General features: G+C 44.9%; 1 protein-coding gene across 5 annotated transcripts; it reads left to right on the top strand.

The window, feature by feature from the left end:
* Positions 1-2,779: 2,779 nt before the first annotated feature.
* On the top strand, positions 2,780-18,749 carry CLK3 (CDC like kinase 3; the record flags this gene model as incomplete). 5 transcript variants are annotated; one of them, XM_083371202.1, is made up of 13 exons in its annotated part: positions 2,780-2,884; positions 5,391-5,542; positions 8,565-8,784; positions 11,160-11,253; positions 11,528-11,594; positions 13,888-14,005; positions 14,820-14,991; positions 15,518-15,612; positions 16,003-16,132; positions 16,392-16,474; positions 17,210-17,289; positions 17,613-17,703; positions 18,250-18,749. In XM_083371202.1, 12 exons carry the CDS (start codon positions 5,391-5,393, stop codon positions 18,505-18,507), a joined length of 1,560 nt encoding a protein of 519 aa, XP_083227328.1. In that variant the 3' UTR covers positions 18,508-18,749. The 5 variants fall into 5 exon arrangements, with proteins under 5 accessions (XP_083227328.1, XP_083227327.1, XP_083227325.1 ...); XM_083371201.1 differs by lacking the exon at positions 2,780-2,884 and having other exon boundaries at positions 13,888-14,004; positions 14,825-14,991; positions 18,322-18,749; XM_083371199.1 differs by lacking the exon at positions 2,780-2,884 and having other exon boundaries at positions 13,888-14,004; positions 14,825-14,991.
* Positions 18,750-19,535: the final 786 nt, after the last annotated feature.

Below are 19,535 nucleotides of genomic sequence, written 5' to 3'. Positions count from 1 at the left end.
AATGAGGTAATTGGTTCGAATGTCCTAAATGTAGTCATAAATTCACTAGATGGCTTCAGCTAAGTCATCACTCTGCAAAGCAGTCTTTAAAAGAGATGGTTCAATTTATTCAGCAATCCAGGACAAGTGCATTAGTTCATTCAGCCAATTGTTTGACAGTTCTTTAGTAAAGCCTCTGCAAGGTTGAGTTTTAAATGTCTTATGTAATATTCATTTATTGAACTGTTTCATCTGGTGCCAGAGTTTAGATTATATCTGTATTTTCATCGTTGGATCTTTTGATCATAAGTAAACTTTCCCTTTATTTCAAGAGAAAACATCAACAATACAATACAATACAATACAATAATGTTCAGTAAATCAAGAATGCAAAACAAAGATTTGACGATCTAGGGCTTGCAGGAACCTACAAGAAAAGGAATGAAAAAGCAAAACTAAAGAAAGGGAGCAGCTTTTGATGGATGTAATAAAAAGAAGGCGGACTCTGCGGGAGTTTTACCTGGAAAAATTCTGCTAAACAGAGAAAGAAATCGAATGCCCAGCTTGAACCAGGAACTATAGCAGAATCACTGTTGGGAAGAGATCCCAGGAGAAAACAGATTCTCACATTCAGCCAAAAACCCGTGCATTTATAGAGGGGACAGTTCCGTAACCAGGGAGCAAAATTAGAAATTATTCTAACTTGAAAGCTACGCTTTTTCCCAGATGTGTTGAGCAAATGAGCCCAGCGTTCTGTTACAAGGGGAAATCGCAGACAGAAGTGATTTTAAAAAGCGATTTATCGTTCCTGCGCTTACCTCCTAATAATCAGGGCTGCCCAGTGCAGATCTCACAATAAGTGGGGAGTGAGCAACAATCACCCCACTTGATCAGCCTGGCTTCTGAGGGCACCAGCTTTTCCCCACGCCAAGAGGAACAAGGCAGTTGCTGCTATGGGAACTGTGGTGGCAACTCATCTCGCCGCTGACTTCCTTTCAGTTGTTCAGGAAACTGAGAGTTTTGAAACATGGGCACCTGACAGGTAAGAAGAGGAGGAGGAAAGGTGCCAAGAGGAGAAAAGTAAACTTTGCTGGGCGCTCCTTAAGCTGTGAAGAGGGGCGCTTTGAAAGCAGTGGCTCTGCTCGTTCCTTTGAAGCAAAAACAATCGAAAGTCCCCGTAAGGGGCGATGTGTCAGAAATAGCATTTGGAGAACCACAAAGAAATAAACAGGTTTTGAGTTCACTGACCTTCACCAGCAGACTAGATGATTAAAACTTCCAAAAAGAAAATGTGGAGTTAAAAAAATAAACAAGTGCAGACTTTATGATGGTTTGATGAATAAAGTGGTGGGATTTAACACGGTTCTTTCAATAAACAATTGACCAGAATCGTACATGGCATGGAGCCATGCATAAATCAGATGGCTCTGTTCATATATTAAGTCCAAGCTAATGGCGTCAATGGTCTGTTTGCATAATGATCAGCTGAATCACAAATGCTAGTTGTTTGGAGTCACAAGGGTGTTAAATAATAAAGCTAAAGGGTGTTAAATAATAAAGCTAGCCAGGCGGAGTCGCGCAGCTTCATTCACATGATACATTTAATCAGCTGAAGATTTAGTAGCTGTATAATGTGTTTAGTTAAGCTTCCCCAAAAGAAAGACCATTTCATTCAAGGGCAGTGCAGCATCTTCTGTAAATGCAGAAGAGTGTCAATGCAGCATCCAGGGCAAGCCTGTGGGGTCTGAATGAAACCACCGAGCCTCGAGTTAACCATAATTCTCTTTTGCCCAGGCCGTGAATGGAGCTAATGTGGCTTAGCCTGTTCTGACCTGCTGAGAAGGAACATTTCACCAAACATTTATTTGCAAACTGTAAAAATGATACAAAGGGGGCATAAATTTGCAGCAATGCTTTGCAGCAGGATTTCGTTAAGTCCTACTGCCTTAAATGGTGCTTACCTATAGGTAAGCATAGGTACAGTTGAGCCCAAAATTTCTGTTGCTAAGTGAGACATTTGTTAAGTGAGTTTTGCCCCATTTGATGACTTTTCTTGCCACAGTTGTTCAGTGAAACATTGGAGTCATTAAATTAGTAGCCTAGTTGTTAAGTGAGTCTGTTTTCCCCATTGATTTTGCTTGCCAGAAAGTGGCAGAAGGGGATTCTGGGAAATCATGTGATCACGTGACCCTGGGGAAGCTGCAAGGGCCATGTGAAAAATGGTGATAAGTCACTTTTTTCAGCACTGTTATAACGGAACAGTCACTAAACGAGCTGTTGTAAGTCAAGGACTACTTGTATGCACAGGGTAGCCATCTAGTTTTCCTAACTATATAAAATTATTATATTACATTGGAATGGCTTCCCAGTTGACTCCCACCTCAAAGGCTTTCTGGGAACTGTTCACTGGTTCCATCTAAGTTTGGGTATAGTTTTGCAGTAGTTGATTTAATTTTTTATGCTGAATTTTAATTGGAGACCCTTTTAATTAGTGTATGTAGAGCTTTCCTTTGCACACTTGGTTTATTGTCCCTATGTGTCTTTCCGATAAGTTGCCAGAGAGATTCGGCAGTCTATACATCGCAACAATAACAACCACAACAGCAACAATTATAACGCCTCCTGCGACTCTAGGCTTCCTTGCCGCAGTCCTCCAATACCACAAGGTCGGACGCCTAGAGCGGCCGATGCCATCGGCCAGGCGTGGCGTCCGGCCAAGGGGAGGACATCGGCGTTCGCCGCTCTAGTCCGCACGACGGCCGCCAGCGAGATTCTTCCCCCGCCCCTTCACAGCGCTTAGAACGGCTGAGTGCGCCTGCGCGCAAGTGTCGTTGTTGTCGTCGTCGTCGTCGTTGTCTGTGGCGGAGGAGCCGAGTCGGAGGCCTCGGAGGGGCCGGAAACAACGGTGAGGGACGGGGCTCGTTCGGTACTCGGGGCGCCGACGAGGCGGAGAGGACGGGGTAGAAGCGGGAAAGCCGTCGCCTGCGACCACGGGCCTAATCGCCGTAGCCAGGCCCGCCACTTCTGAGGGGGAGCCTGAAAGGAAGGGCGGAGCTTGGCTTCCCTCGTAGCAGAGCGGGCCACGCCCCTCCAGAGGCCTCACCGTTCTATTCCCCCCCCCTCCTCTCCGGGACTGCCACGAATTCGGTCGCCCAAATCTCGCGGGATCTCCGGCGCAGCGCCGCGGCTGGAAGCAGATGTGGACGGTCCCTTCCGCCCGCCGATCGGCTCCCCGATCCCCGAAGGCGGCTTTTGTGGTTCCTGCTGGCACCTGGGACCCCCGCCGGGTAGGGAGGGGGGTCGAGGATAAGGGGCTTAAGGAGCGGCCCGGAGCTGGCTTTCCACCGGCAAACCCCGCTTCGTGGCCGGTCGGTGTCGGGCCGTCCCGCGGGTGTGGCTCGGCCTTCCCCTCCGGAACCCCTCCCGCCGGCCTGGCCTGGTGATGGGGGGGCGCTTTGGGAGTGGGCAAGGCCGGGACCCGCTGGGGAGAGGGCTTCGAGCCTATTCGGGGACCTCCCGAACCTGCCTAAAGATAAAAGTACCGTCGGGAAATGTATGTAATGCAAAGATGGCCCCGGATTCTTTTTTTTTTAATCTTGCTCCTTAAGGAAGCCATGATGGTTATGTTCTGGCTAGTTGGGTTTTACCCATCTTTATGCAAACAGACTCCCTCCCCCTCTCTCCCCCCCCCCGTCGTCTTTAAAAGCACAAGACATCAGGTAGTCCTCAAATTATGACCCACAACTTGAGCCGACATTGATCTTGCTAAGCGAGGAATTGGTTAAGCAGGTTTTGCCCCGTCTGTCCATCCTGGTTAAGTGAATCACAGCAATTTCTTAAATTAGTGAGCCGGTTGTGAAGTGAATCTGGCTTTCTCCCCCCCCCCACCCTTGACTTTGCTGGTCAGAAAGTCTAAAAAGGGGATCATGTCAGCTGTCATAAGTATGAGTCAGTTGTCAAACATCCTGATGTAAATCATGTGACCGTGGCAATGCAACGGTCATTAAATGTGAAAAATGGTCATAAAAGTCGAGGACTTGTTTTGCTTTCTGCGATGTCAACCAATGAGGCGTCCTTGGGGTGAACTGGGCCTTTGATTCTTTTGCTTTGCTTGAATGGCTTACACCCTACCTACACCCTCTCTTCAGCCTTCTGACCACTGTCCAGGTGTGTCAAACTGCAGGCGTAATGTGCACATCTGATGTGCATCAGTTTGGAAAGGTTGTTAGTAGTAGTAGTCAATTCAATATGGTAGTGACTGCTGTTTTTAGGATATGTGCTGTGAACAAAGGTGCATTTTGTTATTCGAGTGTCAACTATATAAATACCTTGCGTGATCTTTTTACAAACTGTACACTTAGTTTCTTAGATGTATAGGTTTTATGTTCGTACATCAGTTACTATTTTGTTAACTTTGTTTTTATGTAAACCTTTGTTGTAAGAGTTGTATGGAAATTTCCAGGGGAGAGAGAAAATATTAGATAAAGGACACTTATTTTCTTTTCCTTTTAATCTCAGAGACCTGTATCCCCAGTTCTATAGTTGTGATTTTGAGAATAAATTAGAATCTGATTACTGGGCTTAGCTCTCATTGGGAGTGGTGGAATTTTTTTCTTTAACATAATTGTTTTGTTGACACTAGTATGGAAGAACATCTGGCTGGAATGACAGCTTTGCTATATGAGTAACCATTTCCTTCTTTTCTTCCCTTTATGGATGACTAGCCTTAAAATTTAGAATAAAATTCCTATCTTTAAACATTAATCCCGTACAACGGCTTCTTTTCATTGATACTAGTAATTTGTACATATTTTAAATAACTATATATTAATTTCTTTTAATACATTGCTTCTGCGGCTAATCATTATTTAATTGTTATTTTATTACTTTGTTATTTTTAGTGAAATACTGACAAGAAATTTCTGGTTGTTTTCTTTGTTTTAGCAAGTCAAAACAATAATTGAGGTGCTTTGACTTGCAGTCCCAGAAGCTGTTTGCATTATAATTATTTCTCACAAAAAGCTTACCAGATAGAAACAAGTAACAATAGCCTTATGATGTACACAGTGACTCTCATTACATTTATCTTGTGTCAGCTACGCTCAGGTTATAACATTTCCAACAGAACGTTAATGTAAATAGGTAATATTCCTTTAACACGATTGCTCTTAGACAGTCTGTCTGTTGCTTATGTCATAAAGGTCTTTTCAATGCCACTGGTATGAATATTCTTGAATTTGATGCTGCACTAACCTGTCTTCTTGGGGATATGCTAACAAAAACAAGAAGTGTAATAGGATTTATGAAGTTTGTGAATGGGGGCAAAAAGGTGTGGATTATTGGGATGAACTTGTTCTGCTGGAGAGGTGGTTTCTTTCATTCACACACACATCTCTCCCCTGTGTATTCAGATGCATCACTGCAAACGTTACCACTCGCCCGAGCCAGAGCCCTATATGAGCCATAGATGGAAGAGGCGGCGGTCTCGTAGCAGAGAGCACCATGAGGGAAGACCGCGGTATCCCACTCTCAGGGATTTTCCTCGGAGATCACGTTCTAGAAGGTGAGCTGCTTGAAACCAGCATTTGACTGGTCTGAAATGAGAAATTATAAGTGTGTTTGCTCAGAGATACCTTATCATCTTTGTAGGTATCAAGAATCCTAGAAAATAAATCTGTCAATGTACATAGCGCTGTTCATATTTTTTTTTTTTAAAAAAAACACCTTTCAGGTTTATATACAGTTGAGGAATTTTGCTTTCACATTTGGTGAGGTTGTGGTGGAGACTCGGCGAATTGCTTTCCCCGCTGAAGGCAACCAAATGCTCGGCCGGATGTCCTTTTGGATTGAGCAAAACTGCCATTGTGTTCTTAATTGCTTTCTTAGGTCAACCCACAGCTTAGTGAGTCTAGAATGCTCCAAAGCAGGACACTGTAATTATTTGCACCTGATTGTTTTCTATTGTGGGCTTCTGAATACAAATTCTGATAAGGGTTCTTTTCCCGCATTCTCTGTTTTTCAAAACGTATAATGAAACATTAGTTGCCTTAGTCCTTGGTTATGCAGATAAAACATAGCTTACCTTAGGAAGAACCAGGAGGCTTTGCAGATAAAGTGAAGAGGATTGGGAAAGCCTAGACATAATATTTAGAACCAGTATCTTAGTAAGTATCCACCACCGTATAATGTATACCAGACAGCTTGTGGCATTTTAAAGTGAATTTTAAGATCCGCCCCCCTCTCTTTTAGCCTCCAGGGAAAGCTTTAAAATCTGGCTCTGCTGGTTGGCCGGAAAGAAAAGCTGTTGGCTGGAGGTGGTTGGGGCACTAACACCTCTCCCCTCCCTGGTTTTGTGTGTTTTTTTTTTAGTTTGTTTCAATTTTTTGTAATTTTAAATGTGTTTTTATGTTTATCATTGTTGAATGTTTGTGGGTTTTATCTTGATGTAAGCCGCCCAGAGTTGCCTAAACTGTGAGATGGACAGCAAAGAAATTTGATAAGTAACTCATTCTGCCCTCTTAACAAAAATAGATCGGGGGACAAATGTAGAGGTTCAGGTTCCCACTCCGAACCTCTCCCAAACCGTTTGAAGTTTGGCCCATGGGTTTGGGATTAAAAAATGGAATGGGGATGAGATAGGGATGGGGAACAATCTGCTATCTTTCTTCTCTTAGAGCTGGCTGCTCTCCCCCCCCCCAAAAAAAAAATCTGGCTCAGATTTGGGCAGCACAGGCTCAAGATGTGGGAGGTTGTCTCCAAGAACTACTTCAACATAGATCTATATTGTGATAGAGAATCACAGCCCCACATTCCCTTGCATGTCGCCGTGGAACTGGGGAGATCAGGCAACATTGTGCTCAGCTTTAAATGAAATCAAATAAGGAAACGGAAAGGTCAGCAGTGACCTACAATTACTGGCTTTAGCATCGAATTACGAGTTTCACTCTTATAACATTGCTTGGAATCCCGAACTGAGGGAAATTGGCAGATAAGACTTTGGGAATCTCTTGCATGAATGGGCTTCTTAGCTGTGAACAACGAAGGTAATAGGTGAACTATTTTGTATGAAAAAGGTACAAACCCTATTTGGATGAACGGAAATAAAAACCTGCGCATGAAGGCAGTGCGGTGGTAGGCTTTATTTATTCAGAAGAATTTTCTTCGTGATTTTTGAGGGCTAAGAATTGAAAAATGCTTGGTACCATGAAAGAGACAATGTAGGCTCTACATTGTTTTGTGCCCATGCCTTTTGAGAGCCAGAAAGTTATTTTCATAAGTGAAAAATAAAACAGCGGGCCCACGAAGCAATAGATTGCTGTACACTTTGGAATAAAGAGCCCACTTGATTCCTGGAGGCCGACATTCTAGCCTCAGTCCAAGTAGGGTGTGGGTTTATACGTATATGCCAGAAAGATCTGCTTTTCTCCAAATCCTAGTTAATTGTTCTGTGTGCTACATCCGAACATCCAGGAAAAGCAGCTAAACAAAGAGAAAGTGATGTTTAGTCCTACTGGTTTGTCTCTTCCACAAGTGGCTTCATAAATCAGCCTGCTAGTCCACTCGGTCTTTCCTCTGATCTGCTATTGGCAATCATTAACAATTCTGACATCAGAAGATTATAGATTGCTTAAAGCAGCGTTTCCCAACCTTAGGAACTTGAAGATGCGTGGACTTCAACTCCCAGAATTCCCCAGCCAGCATAGCTGGCTGGGGAATTCTGGGAGTTGAAGTCCACGCATCTTCAAGTTCCTAAGGTTGGGAAACGCTGGCTTAAAGGCCTAATTTCTACTGCATTTTTACTGCTGATGCAGATGAGATGGGGCAAAACAAGACTAATGTAGAAAGGTTTACTGTGTACGGCTAGTCCTTGACGTACAACGGTTCGTTTAGTGACCGTTCAAAATTACAACGGCGTGAAAAATACGACTTAGGATCGTTTTACACAGTTACGACCTTTCATCCCCGTGATCATGTGGTCAAAATTCACATGACTGGCAACTAGTTCATATTTATGACGGTCGGAGTGTCCCAGGGGGTCACGTGATCCCCTTTGGCGACCTTCTGACAAGCAAAGTCCACGGGGGAAGCCAGATTCACTGAACAGCCGGGTTACTAACTCATCAACTGCAGCGGTTCACCTAACAGCTGCGGCAAGACAGGTCATAAAATGGGACAAAACCCGCTTAACAGATACCTCACTTAACAACAGGAATGTTGGGCTCCACTGTGGTTTGAAGTCGAGGACAGCCTGTACCATGTAACCTCGATGAAGCATTATTTTCCTGCTGCTGCTGTAATTCCATTGTTTTCTTTTTTTCGCTTAATATAACCGCAGCCTCAGAATAAACCCAACACGATGCATTTCCAGCTTTGTTACAGAAATGTGCCACAGTCAGTGTGGGGTCATGAGATCTGAAGGTCAACCAATCGGCAGGTGCCTCTGGCGAGCAGCCAGTAAGATTTGGGTGTTAAAAGAGTTGTTTTAGGTAGCTGTTGTAAGCGCGTTGCCAGTAAGTAACGTCCAGTATGGGGAGGTTTGCCATTTCCCTTTTCCATTTGTAAGGAGGTTTTTGTTTGCTATTCAGCCAGGACAGATTGCCTTACCAAAGAGGGTACCGAGATAGGACGGACGGCGAACTCCACAAGTTTCAAGAGCCGAGCCCGTCTTTTGTAGAGGAGTATTACGCTACCCGTCGTTCTACACGTCATCACAGGCGATCTCGGGAGCGGGAGCGTCATCGGACCAGGAAGCACCAACATCGTTGTCGGAAACGCAGGACCAGGTCTTGTAGCAGCACCTCCTCGGTGAGTAGCATCCAAAATGAGTTCAGGAAATGGTCTAGGGCCCAGTGACTGACCACCTAGCTCTTTTTCAGCTTTGATTATAACACTGGGTGAGTACTTCTAATCGCTATCTTCTTTTTTTTTTTCCTCTCTCAAGTTACGGTTTCTTAAGGTTTCTTGTTGCGATCCCGGTAATGTTAGGCTTGTGACAAGCTGTAGTGGATGAGAAATCCAGTGTGTGTTTTCTAAGATGAGTCGGGAGGTGATGATTCAAGGGCTGTTTGTGCACGTGACTCAGAATGGCTGTGCTGCATCCTTATTTTTATTTTATTTTTTCCACCTTGAAGCGTCTACTCCATAATACGCACGGTGACGCTTGGGAGTTGCATTCAAGCGACTCTTGGCTGTTTTTCTCTGCCTTTGTAATAGGACATTTTTACTCTAGCTCTCTGGCCTTGGTTGACCACAGCCAGGTTGTGTTGGACGTGGCTGAAGAACTCCCCTCCTTGTCATACAACCCTCTGTGATAATTCTGGGGAAACCTAGATCCTGCTGAGCACATAACCAGCCCGAATAATTTACGACCCATGCAGCCTCCTAGTTATCCATGGGCAGCCCACCAAGGACTCAAAGAACACCAGACATGGGAATTTGAGTATCTGCTGGGCAATAAATAATACAAGGCTACAGCATACATTCAGCCTCTTGGAGGTTTGGGAAACATGCACACATACAGATTTCTCTAGCTTTGGTTACAACTACCTTCTTATTTAATGCATTATTATTATTATTTATTTATTATTGTTATTATTAAATGAAGAAGTAGCTCCCAAATTTCACCATGGATTGCCTCTACTCACCAATCTGCAAAGAAAGGAAGCAAGTAATTTAATAACAGAACCAAGCAGTGAATATTAAGGGGCACGTATGACCTTGCTTTACTGATTCATACGCCTCCCAGGTACCTAAGGCTGGACCTGCTAGAATTGCTATGTGCCCTCCCTCCTTACACGCATAGCAAAGGAAGGGGGTTTTGTGGATGGTTTGAACCAGTCTCCTCTTTCCGTATCCTGTTTTTCAGTCACACTTTGCTAATACCTGGCAGGCCGCTCACTGTAAGTCTCCCCCCTTTCCTCCAGATTCCTGTTGTTGGAATTTGTCCCATCAAAGTACGATGGCCGCGTTAAGGATACGGAGTTTGCTCGGTTGTGACCTAAACAGTTCTGTTTTCTTACCCTTCTCTAACATGCTTAAGGATCTTAAGATTACCTCAGCTTGCCTGTGTTCCAACCACTTTCTCTTAAGACCATATGCCTAGTTGTTCTTCATTGGAAGGTGGGAGAAGAGGGGGCAGACTCTGGGGTCCGTAACCTCTTCCTGCAGCTCATTCTAAACGTTTTGCAATTAAAAGGTTGTCCTAAAATGGTGATTGGGATAATTATTTATAATAGCAGAACTCTTCGGGATTGCTTGGCTGTTTCTTCCCACTCCTTCAGTAGATCCTAGTAACCATGAAGGACTCCCTTTTCCGTTTTGTTTCGTTTCCCCCCCCCCCTCCTCCTCCTTCAAGAGGGTCAGAAAACATTCCTGAGCATTGGGGCGGTGTGGGGCTGATCTCTATGACCTTAGCTGGCTTTTGGTCCTTGATAGAACAGTCATCGGCAACATTTTGAAAACGCTTGAAACCCAACCCGCCCCACCCCCAAACATGGCTCCTGTCTAAAGACTTCTTCTAAGCTTGATCTCTGCTTAGTACTGAAAGCAAACAAGGGATTGATTAGACCAGGCTTACCCAAGGTAGAACAACCAGATTTGCAGTGGTCTCCCATCTGATCAGGCTGAAACCGGAGGGTGCTTCAAAACCGAACAGCCCCTGGGGCAGGAGGGGGCAACGTGGGCTTCTGCTGACCTTTTTTTGGGTGGGGGGAGGTTGCCCATTATCACAGTTGCTGATGGAGAAGCTGCTTTCCTTGAATCCTCCTTCTTGCGTGGCTTGCTGATCTTCCCTTAGTAATTAAGAGGTGGCAGTTGAGGCCTTTGGGAGCATGCCCAGTCCCCGGGCACATGCCCGCTGCTTACTCCCCACTCAAGACCTCCGGGCACCACTGCCGTGAGACTCCAGTTCCTCGCCTCCCGTAGCTAATCAGTTTCTTTACATACCTGTAGCTGTTTTTTTTTAACCTTTGTTTTGAAAGTCGGTTTGTGTCTTGACGTGTCCCTTGCAATATCCCTATCGTTATATATGCTGTGTGCCTTATGAAATGCTGGGATCTGGAAAATCCAACCACCTACGCATCGTCGTCTCTCCGCCTTTGAATGACAACTCAATCTGCCAATCGGAAACTGCCCGCTGTGTGCGATTGGTCGGATGGCGTTTCGGGGGGCGGTGTGTACAGAGAAGCCAACAGAGCAATAAGCGCAGCAGGAGCGTGGAAGATGACAAGGAAGGTCACCTGGTGTGCAGGATCGGCGATTGGCTCCAAGAGCGATGTACAGCCACCTTTCGTAAAACTTTACCTCTCTACTTTCTATCCCCATGTTAGACGAGATCGCTCTCAGTGTACGGGAGGGGTCTCTAATGTTTTATTGCTTATAAAAAAATGGACTGAACAGTAATTGCTTGACAACAGAAAATAGACAACCTTGTGCATTAAAGAGTGTAGCAGTTGAGAGCTTTTCTTGATATTTGAATGCTGTGAAATTACAGGACCTCACGCGTGCGCACCTGCCCGGCGCTCACATCCCTTTTTGTTTTTTCTCCTAGATGAAATTGTGGGCAGCCTTGGCGAAGGGACTTTTGGCAAAGTGGTGGAGTGCGTGGACCACGCCAGGTATGAGCCCGGATCCCCAGTCTCAGCTATTTTAACACATGGATGAATTATTCAGGCTCCGCTTCAAAGGCAGAAATCTGTCGTGTTTACCTCTAGAGCAGAGGTCAAACCCTTTCGGCTTTCCAAGGGCACTCGCATGCACTGTCCTTTCTCAGCTGGAGCACAGGTTAGGTAAACTAACGAGACACTCGATGGCCACATTTTTCACATCCTGCTTAAAGCCGGTGAGAACCCTCTCGTGATGACCCTGAATGGAGACAGTCTTCCCCAGTTGGCATCAAGGCTGCCCTTATTTCTTCAGGAAAGGCACAGAATCGCCCTTCCACTAGAAAAGGGCACGATTCGTAACATCATCAGCTCCTTCCCCCCTTGGATACTGAAGGAAAAGAGGGAAGAAAGCGAGAAAATGGGCAATGCTGCAAAAAAACCCACTAGCATTTCCAAGTAAATTCAATGACACCCCCACTACCCCCCCTTGCTGTTGGCCTTCTTTTGCCAAAACTCCACCCTAGGTCTTTCTTACCCTGGTTTAAGACTCCCCTCCCTCCTTCCAAAAAAAAAAACAACCCACACGAGTCCTAAAAGTTTTGCCTTCACAGACTTTCCCCGATTGTCAGCCCAAAGTGTTCCAGCAGAACAAAAACACTCGCGCGCTCCTCGCTGGCCTTGAGTGAAGAGGGAAATCCTCGGTGAAGGAGACAAGCCTCAAGACACACACACACACACACACACACACACACACACACACACACCCCAGGGGAGATGTATATCCCGGAAGTGAGAAAGGGTTAGGGTGAAAGAAAACCTGCAGGCAACTGAAGAAGGACCTTTCCCCAGGAAGAAGGCGGTGGGAAGCAGGCTTTGCCCCCAACATGCAAGCAGGGCTGACCCCAAGCAACACTGCTTGGAAGAGCAGTTCGTTGGGAGCGTATGGGGACTCTTGGGAATGCTTTGAAAGTGTAGGACAGAGCTCTTCAAACTCGGCCACTTTAAGACTCGTGGACTTCAACTCCCAGAATTCCTCAGCCCAGGTGTAGGAGATGGCTTGGGTTTGCTTTTGCGAGCAATCCTCTTTAGAAAAAACAGACAGCAGCAATTGCCAGGATTCTGTCAGTCATTTCTCTTAACGAGGAGCTTGTTTGACTAGCTGCTCTCTAAATCCAGCTCTTGCTCATGGAGGCATGTCGTTTGAATGACCTCCATACCACCCAGAGCTGCTGCTTCCTGACCTTTGACAGCTTATTCCTATTGGGAGTTTACCTGAGCCACTGAATCCGTCCACGAGCAAATTGAGTGCCTGGGGTGAACGCAGCTTGCGGTGTTAAAACGGAAAGAAAAGTTACAGACGTCGTCTCTAGGAGGTTCTAGAAATACAGGGTGGCGGGGGAGAGAATGGTAAATAGAGAATGCCTTCCACAGCGTTTCTCAACCGTAGTTCCCGGATGCCTGGGAAGTAGCAGATTGTTAGACTTTTGCAGCTTTGCCTACGTGGGTTTGAAGTCCGTGCAGATTCGTTACAGCATGGACTGCATCTAAAATTCACTCCATGACACATGGTTGAAGTTGCGGTCAGCTTCTGTGGGCAATATAGAATTTGTGTCAGTTGTCCCCTTTAAAGTCCTGCGCAGCTGAGAGCTCAAGTATTTTCCAAGACCACCCACCCCCCTTCTCCAAAGTGTCTGTCAAGAGGAAGCTTGCTGAGGGTCTTCACCTCCAGGCAATCCTAACTGCAGGGATCTCCTTAACCAGACGAAGCCTTGTCAGTGCAACAGCTTCCCTTCAGACCATCTGCATTGATGCCACCCTGATTTTCTACAGGGTGGATAAAACATAACTCTCTGACAGAGCATTTGTGGGGAGGGACATTGAGATGCTGTGGTGTGCCACTGCTTTAATACTAGTAAATGAAGACTGAACAAATAATCCCGATTAACCTGCTCCTTTTATGAGTGCTTTGTCATCAAGAAACCACGTCGTTAAGTAGCCTGAAGCATCTCTGGCCCTCAAAAGGATACGAAGGGGGCCTTCAGGCTGTGAGATAGGCAGAGTGCCGCTCCTTCGTCAGCTTTATGATTTAATCATTTATCTTTTACTTTTTTGCTCTTATCGTTTTTTGATACCCGTCTCTTGAGTGCTTGAAAGGAAAGAGAAATTCGTTTCTCCTTTTTGGGGTTTTTACCTGGAACAACCAAAGCACTGAATTTAATCTCGGGCCATTTACTTATTGGAAACGTCTGCGGTTACTTATCTTAACAATCCGCCTTTCTCTTCTCTTTCTCCGCCTGCTCCGCAGAGGCAAATCTCTGGTAGCTTTGAAAATTATTCGAAATGTGGGCAAATACCGTGAAGCAGCCCGACTAGAAATTAATGTCCTAAAGAAAATTAAAGAAAAAGAAAAGGACAGTAAACAGTAAGTGTTGCCGCTAAGGTTGCCTGTTCTTTTTTCAAAAGAGGAACACTGGAGCACCCCCTAGGGCAGGGGTGTCAAACTCAATTTCATTGAGGGCCGCATCAGCATTGTGGTTGCCCTCAGGGGGCCGGGTGGGTGTGGCCAGGGTGGGCATGCCCAACTGGGTGGGCATGGCCAGCTCTACATCGTTCGCATCGAGGGTGCCTATGGGGCCCTGGGCAGGAGTGGGACAGATCTGGGGGTCTCTGGTAGAAGGAGAGTCTCTGGGCCAGGGCCAAGGCAGTGGGGGCCGTTCCCTCACTGTTTCCAGGATGGCTTCGCGGGCCACATGGAACCACTTCGCGGGCCGGATCTGGCCCCCGGGCCTTGTGTTTGACATGTCTGCCCTAGGGGGAAAATTGGGGTGGGGGGTGGGGGACATGCAATAGGCAACTCTTTTACTCTCTATTGGAAGGAGAGAATCAGCACAGCCCCCTCCCGAGAATTGCTAAAAATTAAGTAGTGCTTATTCTATTAATTCCTTTGATTTTTTTTTAGTTTTTGAGGAAGTAGATACTTTCATATGATTCTGCATAAATACCTTTACCTTTATTCTTAGGGAATAAATCCCACCCATCCCACCCAGAAGCTACATTAAGTTGCTTTTCCTTCTCTCCAGATTTCCCAGTTAATAGTTGCTCCTGATGGACAGGGGGTGGGTGGGATTTTTAAGGGCAGCCCCATAGAATTTGATGAGGCGGTAATGAAGGCCTGGGCAGTTCTGCTTCTTTGGCAGCCGGATTTCCACTCCCTCTCTGTTCCTTTTCCTCCGTGGGCCTAGCTTGTGTGTCTTGATGTCGGACTGGTTCAATTTCCACGGCCACATGTGCATCGCCTTCGAGCTGTTGGGCAAGAACACCTTCGAATTTCTGAAGGAGAATAACTTCCAGCCCTATCCTCTTCCACAGATAAGGCACATGGCCTACCAGCTTTGCCATGCCTTGAAATGTAAGTGCTGCTTGTGTTATCTGTGGTTAAGGAGGGGGGGGAACACCCCCCCCAGAAATAAAGATCTTGGTTTTCTCTGTTTGGGAGGGGTTGGGGTTTTAGTTATTCGCAACCCTTGTTTAGTATCCTGATCAATCCTGCAGTGTCCAGCAGAATTGTAGGTCTAATGGCCAAAAGTCAACCCAGGTTTTTCGTGGGAGAATTATCTTATCTGGACACGACAGCTTAATAGTTGGGATAGGCACACTGCGAAACCAGATTGGGAAGGGAAGGGAAATTAATTTTTAAATCTCCTAAACTTTCATAATTGGGGGGATGGCGATTAGCCTGAATCCTGCCCATTTCAGTAAAATTTTCTTTCAAAAAGCCTAAACACTTCGCAGCATCTTAAAGGAAAATCGGCAGGATAGCTACTTCTAAATAGATATTCCAGTAGGTCAATCCCTATTAAATCCCTGTTCTGGATTACAAGTCTGTAGCTGCAACTACAAAGCTGATTGGAATGTCTCCTCCCATTTTTCTGCAGTTTTGCACGACAACCAGCTGACCCACACAGATCTCAAACCGGAAAACATCTTGTTTGTAAACTCAGAATTTGATACCTTATACAATGAGAAAAAGGTGGGTCTCATTTGGATCTGAAGGCCGGCCGGTTGCTTTTACCTGGAAATGAGGAACGTCAGTTGTTACTGGGCAGGGAGGAGCTTATGATTAAAGCAATATTCAGCATGGCAATTTCCCCAGATTTCAGGAGCTTGAAGGCTATGCAAAATGGCCACTTCCCTCGCTTTAGCTCTGATTCTTATGGTGTACGAGTTAGGTCTTCTTTGCTGACGCTGAGCCATTTAACTTCTTGTGTTAGCTTTGAGCATTTGTGAAATTCAGGCAGCAGATGGCCGTTTTCCACCTAGTCAGGGGGGGAAAAAGGCTATTTATAGAACATTCCCTTGAGAATATCCCATTTTTGAGAAGGCAAATGACTGGACCGGCGTCCTCTCTTCTGCCTTGCAGAACTGTGAAGAGAAATGTATCAGGAACACCTGTATCCGGGTGGCAGATTTTGGAAGTGCCACCTTTGACCATGAGCATCACACCACTATTGTGGCCACTCGGCACTACCGCCCGCCAGAAGTGATCTTGGGTGAGTTGACACGCCTGTTCCTGTTGATTTCCACGTTGAGCCAATTGGCCAAATGGTTCCTTTACAAAAAGCAGGAAGCAAAGCGCTTGAAATAAAAAAAAAGAATCCAGAGCAGTTTGGATCCAAAGGACCGAGTGGAAAAGAGAGAATGCAACTGTCTTTGCAAACTTCCAGTTGCGATCGCCAAAGTTGTCATCTGTTCACTTGGGTGAAAAAGGTGCTATGAACAACAAGTGTGATTATGTACCTTCTTTTGCAGAACTGGGCTGGGCACAGCCTTGCGATGTCTGGAGTATTGGTTGTATCCTGTTTGAATATTACCGGGGATTCACGCTTTTCCAGGTATATAAATTTCATTGTCTCTGGATAGATCCAGGTATTTATTTTTTTTCTTCTGTATTAAAGCGTGAGCACTTTCGACAGACCTTCAGTGGTGTTTTGTAAACTGCAGGTAGTCCTTGTTTAACAACGGTAATTGGGACTGGAAACTCCCATCGCTAAGCGATGTGGTCATATAGTGGTCATATAGTGTCATACGAGTGCATTGTTTAGAAATAAACCCAGTTCCCATTAAGCAGATCATACTGATTCCTTAAGGGAGGAGTTTATTCGACTTCCCGCTGGCTTCCCCATTGACTTTGTTCGAAGCCAGCTGGGAAGGTTGTTAAGTTGTAGTCAGGTAACTGAAAACACGGCAATGTCATAATTGCAAGAATTTGACCACAGGGACACTCTGATGGCCACAATTGCAAGGACCCCGTCATTCGGCACTATCGTAACTTTGAACAAGCACTGGTTCATTAAGCCTTGCCTATCAGTGGCTACTCAGTTGCAGTATTCAACCTCTTGTCTGCACGCTAAGCTGCACCCATTGTGTTTTATTATGTTCTGGCGACTGAGTGTATGGTTGACTTTGGTAGTATTCAGCCTCCAGTCTACTTCAGAAGAAAAAGAGATGAACTTGACTTGTTACTTACTTTCTCGGGAGTCAGTGAGAAAAGGGAAAAATAACGCTGACTCTGCTTTTTTGTTTTGTTTTGCCGAGTAGAAATAACTTAATTTTGTTTGACTTCACAGACTCATGAGAACAGAGAACACTTAGTAATGATGGAGAAAATCCTTGGCCCAATTCCACAGCACATGATCCGCAAAACTCGGTAGGAATGCTTGACTCTGAGTAAGTTTGGTCTTTTCAGGAGCAGGAAGTAAGCCATCATCATCTTGGACAGGTAGATCAGCCAAGGATCATTTGTTGACAACATTAAGATGCTGGTCAAGGTTTTTCTGGAAGAGTAACACACGTGAGGAAGTACTAAACCTGTAAATGAAATATTTGTTTACACAGTGGAGTCTTTGTACGTTGTAGAACTATTTCTGCGGTGGTTTTATTAAGTACTTGGGGGGGGGAAATGAAGCTTGTTTGCCTCAACCCTTAAAGTTAGTTTTCTGTATGCTTTCTTCTTCCTTGTTTTGCAATCAGGAAACAGAAATATTTTCACAAAGGAAATTTAGTATGGGATGAGAACTCTTCCGATGGAAGATACGTGCAAGAGAACTGCAAACCACTACAGGTAAGGGGGATAAAAAGCTTTTAATAAGGTTCTTAATTCATGAAAAACAGTAAAAACCTGAATTCATCTTTCACTATGCCTCTGGAACAGGAAAGCCAGCAGAGTTGTTTTATCTAATTTTCTGTAACCATTAAAAATACCTAGATCTCTCTCTCTCTCTCTTTTTTTTCTGAACCAGTGTTAGAGACCTGGCTCCATTGGCTGGGAATGCCTTGTAAATGAAAGAGAAGTCCGTATGCCCTAAAATGAGCTGAAAGTGATAAACATTTTGCCACTTTTAGACCCCCCAAAATCAGAAGACAGGCTCACTTAAATTGTGTCTTATCAATCAAGCCCAATTTCACTAGACAAGATTCTGCTTTGCTTTTTTTTTTTAAGAGTTCACCCCCCCCTGTAAACCTCTTATCTTGCGTGTTTTTATTTCTGTAATATTTTTAAAGCAGGGGATTATTCCCTATACATTACTATCCTGTAGATTGCTAATATGTAGTAATATATTTTCAAAAATCTTGTATCACATGAAAAAAAATCCTAATTATTTCAAAGGCTGGAAGGTTATACCCCTACCCTTCAAAAAGCTGCAGCAATTTACGGATCCCTATTCATCTTCTCTCCCAGACGTACATGCTCCACAATTCCACTGAGCATCTACAGTTGTTTAATCTGATGATGCAAATGTTAGAGTTTGATCCTGCGCAGCGGATCACGTTCGGCGAAGCTCTGCTCCACCCCTTCTTTGCCGGCTTATCTCCAGAGGAACGGCGGCTGACTTGCCGGGATTCGAGCCGTGATTTAAGCAGATGACAGCCGGATAGAGGGGAGCCCACAGCAGGATATGTAAATACTCTGAGATTAGTCTGACCTCTGCAGAGAACAATGTCAAGGGTTCCCCCCTCGGAGCACCGTGGACTGTGGTGTTGGTGCATTCACAGATTGGACATCAGACGTGGGAGGGGAACGGGACTGCAGTCCAGAAGCACAGATTTATCTCATATTTATATGTTGTAAAGTTCAAATAAAAGTGTTTCATATTGTTTGATAATTTACTTATGACTGCGTCTAGCTACTTTGACTTCCTATGAATGAACTTACGTTTAACAATAAAATGGTGGTTTTATACCTTGCCACAAACCTGGGAATTTTACAGTAATGTTTCTTCCCTTGCTGGCTGTGTTTTTTCTTTGTAAAGGACAACATGGAGGATATAGGATCTTGTACTTCAGCATATTTGGTCACACTGCAATATGGTTTGAGCGCCATACTAGCCAGTATGACAAATCTTGAATTGAAATGAGCTACAGAAAAGTGCTGATTGTCTAGTACACCATTATTGCACCATTTCCTCTGACAGACCCACTTCATCATTTGCCATTTATCTGAAATGGTATAGGATTTCCTGCCTGAGCAGGGGGTTGGACTAGATGACCTCCAAGGTCCCTTCCAACTTTATTATTATTCCTAGGGATAATTTATGCAAAAGGTCTGATTTTTCAGGGATTTACACAACTCTTAAGCCATTCCAAGATCTTGTATCAATTCAACCCAAGCTTGTGGTTCGATCTTAAAAAGATGCACAACTTCCATTAAATTATAAGTTATATGCACGGCACTACTGTAAACACCATGGTAAGGATCGGGGTGTGTAAATTCTCTGCCCCAGTTTTAATTTTTTTAATTTATTTTAAGCCTAAATTAGAGGCCTAGTGGTGAAGATGCTCGCCTCCCACTCAGAAGGTCGAGAGTTCAACCCGAGGGAGTGGCAGATGTTTCTCTCCTAGGGCATAAAGAGAAAACATCTGCTGTGAACTCCGTATAGGTGTCGGAAAGGGCAT

Source organism: Vipera ursinii (assembly GCF_947247035.1).
Source record: "Vipera ursinii genome assembly, chromosome: 11".
NCBI lineage: Eukaryota > Metazoa > Chordata > Lepidosauria > Squamata > Viperidae > Vipera > Vipera ursinii.
This window is presented reverse-complemented; position numbering and strand designations above follow the sequence as displayed.